The 5,998-nt window shown below is 35.1% G+C and overlaps 1 protein-coding gene across 4 annotated transcripts in view; it reads right to left on the bottom strand.

Annotated features, from left to right (window-relative positions):
- Positions 1–3,089: 3,089 nt before the first annotated feature.
- Positions 3,090–5,998, bottom strand: part of ddhd2 (DDHD domain containing 2) — a 17,874-nt gene continuing 14,965 nt past the window's right edge. For 3 of the 4 annotated variants that reach the window (XM_015373100.1, XM_015373101.1, XM_015373102.1), the window contains exons 17-18: positions 4,804–4,972; positions 3,090–4,709 (exon numbers count right to left, since the gene is read on the bottom strand). In XM_015373100.1, coding sequence (XP_015228586.1) covers positions 4,628–4,709; positions 4,804–4,972 — 251 coding nt within the window. In that variant the 3' untranslated portion in view covers positions 3,090–4,627. The remainder of the gene's footprint in view (positions 4,710–4,803; positions 4,973–5,998) is intronic. The other variant, XM_015373099.1, reaches the window with a different exon arrangement.

Genomic DNA, 5,998 nt, shown 5'->3' with positions numbered 1-5,998 from the left:
CTCAAAACATTCTCTGCAAGATCAGAAGGAGTGCTACACGTGACCCACTCTGGTGACAGTCCCGCCTCCTCGCTCTACTTCACAGCCCATAATCTTCCTCTCTTCCAAGCGCACTAAGCAGGTTACAGTCTTTTGTCAGAGTGATATCCCCCGATTGGAAATTAACTAGAGGTTCCGAATTGAAAAGAAGGATAAACCAGATAAAATGTCCACAAAGTGTGTGTTTCTTCGGTTAGTTTGTGGCAGGCTTAAGAGTACCCACCCCAAAAATATTTTTTCAATTGTCCTTTACTTTGTTCCAACCATCTAGCTTATTGTATGTTCCCTTGCTCCAACAGAAAATCTTCCCTGCAGCATTATAGTGCACCTACCATGTTGCTTGAAGGGGATGGAGTCTTTTTGGATATAGAGCAAAACATTTTTCTTTTTTTTTTAAGTGTCATCTGATAAAAACTTTTACAAGTTTGCTCTAGCCCCTACAAGGCTTGTAGAAACCTGCAATTGGGGCAACTAATGGCTTTCCATTAAAAATTTGGAAAGCTATTTATCATCTTCCTTCCACTAAGAAATTCCTACTAAATTTATGTTGGTCCATCACATAAAATCTAAACAAAAGTGTGTCTGTAAGAAGCAGAATAAAAACACAAGGCAAGATCTATAAAATCATTCAAAAAAAAAAAAAAAAACTGAGATCCCAACACATTATAGAAAAGTTAAATGGAAAACCACTAAAGCCAGTCCAATACTCTCTATAACTGTAGACACAAAATGTATTGTTTTCTTGAAAACAAAGAGGCTTTTGGGGAAATAAATAACTCATCCAAGCTGTTTAAAGGTGACCCAGAAAAAGATGTTGAGAGCAGTTTAGCAAATAAAAATCAAATCAATTCAATTTATCTATATAGCGCCAATCCACAACATGTCATCTCAAGGCACTTTACAAATCAACCAGATCATACTGTCAAATTGATTCAAAGTTTTCTAAAGAAAACCAGCTGATTGCATTGACTCTAATTGACTGATGACTGATTTCAATATAAGTTAATCAATATTTAAGAAAATCTGGGCAAGAAATTATGTAAGTACTTTAATCTACCACATGTACAACTTGAATTAACTTTTTAGAGCTAAACATATTGATATGAAAATGTTACTCTCTGGTGGACTTATACCCTTTGAGTTTTTTTGGAGACAGTATTCTAGGTAAACCATTTGGACAGTAACACTACTGTGGTACAGTTACATTCTGGCAAGTAAAGCTCACAATGGTAATGTACTGAAATGTGAGTGTTTCACAATCACCAAAATGTGAACCTAAAATAAAATATCTGAAGAAAGATTTTTAGACAAATCTGATCAGTGCTATTAGTGTAACAATGGTGATCAGAACAGGGGCGCAATATCTCTACTTCGATGCTTTAGTGTTTTAACAACACTTCCAGAGATTGCTGATGTGATGGATCCAATGGCTGCTGAATTTAGACACAGTGTTTCCAGAATAAGTCATCGTCAGAAGGGGCAAGTAGATCCTAATTCAAGCTGGAGGTTTTACTCTGATTTTCCAATTCTGCTTTGTATGTGTTTACATAAAAATAAAAATCTCCTCAAACTCTGTCACTAACTAGATTTGACTTGTTCTTATTTTTTCAGTTTTGTTTTCATTTTAGTGGTTGTATCATTGAAAAACTATATAATTTATATAATTATAAAACTATCATAAACCACAGGCGTGGGCAGATTTGAAAATAAAAGGTGAAAAAAATATATTTATATTTAAACACGTCATATATATTTAAACACTTTGGAGATAATAAAAAATATATATATGTTTATATGTTGCCAAACATATTGAGATTCAAATCAGGTTTATAAAGCCTTGCAAAGCCTTTTATTCTGATTCCCAGGCTGTCCCAGTAATTTAACCTTTAAATTAAATGAGGAATAGTTGAAACCTGAGTCAGGCAGTGGGATCCATGTCTAGGACAAACCAGCCTTTGACAACTACAGAGGAGCTTTTTTTCCTCCTACAGATCTGAATCACATGAAACTCTGAAAATTAGAGGGTCCACATTTTTGGGTGACTTGTGAGTATTTTCTATGAGTGATTCAGGCTCATTTTTGTGCCACTAATCCTCAGAAACTTCGCATCCTGTATCTTTCATACTGTCTTTTGCGTGAAAAACGTTTTCTTCCTATGGTTTTAAAATGCATACGTTCATGTTGCATTCATGCAGCGTTTTAAGGGGAGAACACGAAACAAAAATACACATCTAAATGTTTGCACTGTGACTTGCCTGACGGTTCTCCAAACTCCTGACATGTCACCAGCTGTGAGCGATGAGATCCGCTTCACTGCGCATGCGCCGGGGTTTATAAAAAAGCGTCATTGGATTACATATAAAAAAGCAAAGGCATAAATATCGGTAAGCAGAGACTGCAGTTGCTTAGGGGCCAGTTAGGCTGCAAGGACGAGCCAAATTATACATCTTAAATGTTCTTCTTACAGCGGCGCTGAAATGCAGTGGAAGCAACCAGAGCCACCTTCCTACAACTCATGGGTCCAAATTGTAAGGGAATTATACCAAATGAAAAAGATAACATACTCGTTAAGACACCAAAAAGACCTTTTCAGCCAACGCCGGGGTCCTGTGAAAGATTTAGTCAAGTAAACAAGTTTCACAACTCAATTTTTATTTTATTTTTTTCTAGATTATGTTACATAGACCTGCGATGAGGTGAATTCTTGTGCTAGGTTTGTATGATGAAGCTGAGACCACAATTATGATGCTGAAACTGTAAATTGTCATGCTGGGACGGTTAATCTATGGTAAAATTTCACACTGTAAAAAACTGTTAATTGTCATTTTATGTTGTGTATTTGCTGTTTTAAAATCAATAAAATGTAAAAAAAAAAAAAAAACAAAAAAAAAAACTCCTCTATTAGGTTTCAGTATTGTAAAAAAAAACTTTATAGCTATTTAATTAGTATTAATGCGTGATTTCAATAACTCAGAATTTTCATTCTTCTTTCAGACTTTGCATATGTTTACAGGGCAAGAAGAACCAACCCTTGAGAAAAACTCATACACCAGAACTCAAATAATATTTTTATTATGAGACATAAGCCATGTAACCACATTCATTAAGGGGTTTGTTTAGAGAGGAATGCACCTTTTTGGCTTGAATCAAAGACTGGAGTGCTACAATAGAGGTCATGGAAACTAGGATCAATTTAATGGAGTTAAACTTTGCTGTAATTGATGTGACTGACATTTACGGAGACAATGGCGAGAGTGGAAGGATATTGTTGACTGAGAACACTACAGGGTTGGTGCAGGGCTGTGGTTTCCATAAAGCATTAAAAAATTCCTACCAATTTATATTACTATAAAAGATTTATTCTGGGATTCTTTTTTTCAACAAGGCGATACCTGTAATTCCCTTTAAAATAAAGCGACAACGCAAGTTAACATTTTGCTTTCTAAATAATAAAATATATAAAAATTGTTTTATAGTTTGTTGCCTAAAAAGAACTGAAATCATGGACTTAAATATGCAGAGAATCTCTAAACAAACACAAATGCATGCGGTACAGACAGGAAAGATAATTTATACATGAGGACAAAGGATGACAGAGAAATGGGCATATTTTGGGTATTTCACACACACAAACACACATTTTATGTATAGAGTGCTGGTAGGGATAAAAAAGTGTTTCTGTCTTTGATGACGTATTGATGAAGAAGGTTAAATCTATAAATACTTTGTAGTAGATACAAAAAAGATATGTTGCATACATACAAACCTAATGAAAAGACAATCCTGCTGCCTCTTAAAAAGCCAACTTTTCCCATGGCATCAACTCATTATTTGGATTGATACGACAGGTGCATGAATAATTAAATACAAATGTAATCAAACAACATAACACAATATGTTGAATTAAAGGAAATGAGGGAAGCTCACATAACTATATAACTGAAATACAAGTGTGGCAGCTTTTTGTTTAAAGCCTTTTTATTACAAAAGGTAAATAAATAGCTGTCAAAAATAATACTTGTAACAGAAATAAAACCTTCATTGTTAGACAGAAATCAAAACCCTCACCTGTTTCTTTTGGGACAATAGCTTATGTCTGTCAATATATGTTACAACATTAAATAAAGGTGAAGTTTAAAAAAAACTAACCTTTTTTTCTTCTAACTTGAAATATATGGCAGCTGAAAACTAATTACCCTCTTATACATTGTGCGTTTAATAATTATAATCATAACCTTTCATGACGTCATGTTTACTATGAAAGTGCCAAGAAATGATAACATCTCATCAAAAAGGTGCTTCGATGCGGGTCTTCAGGAAATATTAGAACCCAACTCAAACATTTGGATTGTAGAAATGGCTGAAGAGCCAACATTTCCAAAATCATGCTTTGACAAACATATACACCAAGACTACCTGGATGCACCAAACCAACCAGGCAGCAGTTGGAAAAAACAAAAAACAAAAAACAAAACACAGACAGTAAGGCATTCTGGAGAGGATTGTCTGTTTAGTTTCTGTCTCAATCGGTTTTCCTTCACTTCCAGATAACGGATAAAGAAAGCATAAATACATTCACACTCATTTGTTACTGCTGTGGCTGTTCGAAAGCAACACCAAGCTTGTCATAAATCTCCTTCAGCAGCAGTAGAGCCGTGTCCTCAGATTCCCTAAAGGAGAAAAAGATCCTTTCTTTTAGTGATATTTTTTAAATAACAAAAAGAAGATTCAAGTACAGATTTATTTAATTTATTAGACACTTACCAGTAACAGAGGTGAGACTGGATGGCAAACAAGTATTCATTGAAGCTCTCGATAGGTTTTTCCTGGAGCACATAGTCAATCCTGCGTCCTCCGTTCAGCATCCCCATTTCTATCTCAGGCTGATCAGTCTGCTCTGCTGAACCTGAACATTCAGCTTCTGTGTAGATCCCTGCAGCAAAAGAGGTTTTATATGCAGGCATCAACACTTTACAGGCCTATTGTATAGGATAATACAGATAACACTTGGGTAAAAGGGGGAAAAAAGACTGCTGTCTACAGCTATTAAGGTTCAAAAGAAAATCTCTTCAAGAAATTAAAAACAAAAACTTATTATTGCACAATCTATTTCTGAGACCAGTGTCTGAATTATTTCAGAATATACCATTAGATAGGGAGATTTTAATCCTAACATGTCAAATGCTGTTCTGTTTTAGAGCTATCAATGATGATTTTAGTCTGTTAGATGTCTCAGAATAATATTTTACATTTTCTTCAGCAATATACTCCAAAGTTACAAATATAACTTATATACTTGAGAGATAAAATTTGTGTAGATGTGGAACTAAAAACTTGATACCGTATTCAAATGTTGCTAAATAAGTAGTTGCGTCTCATTTGCAAGCTATTTTTGTAGCAAAAAAGGAATATATTAAAGGCTTTTATTGTTCATCATTATTGTGCAACTTGAAGATCCCATATAAGTTTTAGATGGTACACAAGGAAAGAAAGTATAACCAGTGACTTACAGCATCAAAGCAAAACTTTTTCCATGTTCAGGAAGGTGTGTTTTAAACTGTTAATTATCTAAACTTAGATTTGTCATTGATTATCTGTTATTTTCTTTTAAAAAAAGAATAGGTGTCTATTTGTTGGAAAGCAGATGTTTTTGGGTGAGTTTTCTGTCCCAGTCATTTATCTTCCATCTCCTATCAGTAGGGATGGGAATCGAAAACCGGTTCCTGTTAAGAACCGGTTCCGTATTTTCCGATTCCATGGCATCGTTTGGCAGCTTGCTGAATGATTCTTTTTTCGATTCCCGCAGCACCAGAGCCGAGAGCGCCGGCTCTGGGGAGCACGACTTACGTCACGTTTTTTACGTAAGTTACGCAACTTACGCAAGTTACACAAGTTGGAAGACAACGAGCTGCGGTCACTTTGTGAATCAAAGCCCCGTCTTTCCTTAGCCCAGAGGGTA

This window comes from Cyprinodon variegatus, unplaced genomic scaffold (assembly GCF_000732505.1).
Source record: "Cyprinodon variegatus isolate N-32 unplaced genomic scaffold, C_variegatus-1.0 Scaffold80, whole genome shotgun sequence".
Lineage (NCBI taxonomy): Eukaryota > Metazoa > Chordata > Actinopteri > Cyprinodontiformes > Cyprinodontidae > Cyprinodon > Cyprinodon variegatus.
This window is presented reverse-complemented; position numbering and strand designations above follow the sequence as displayed.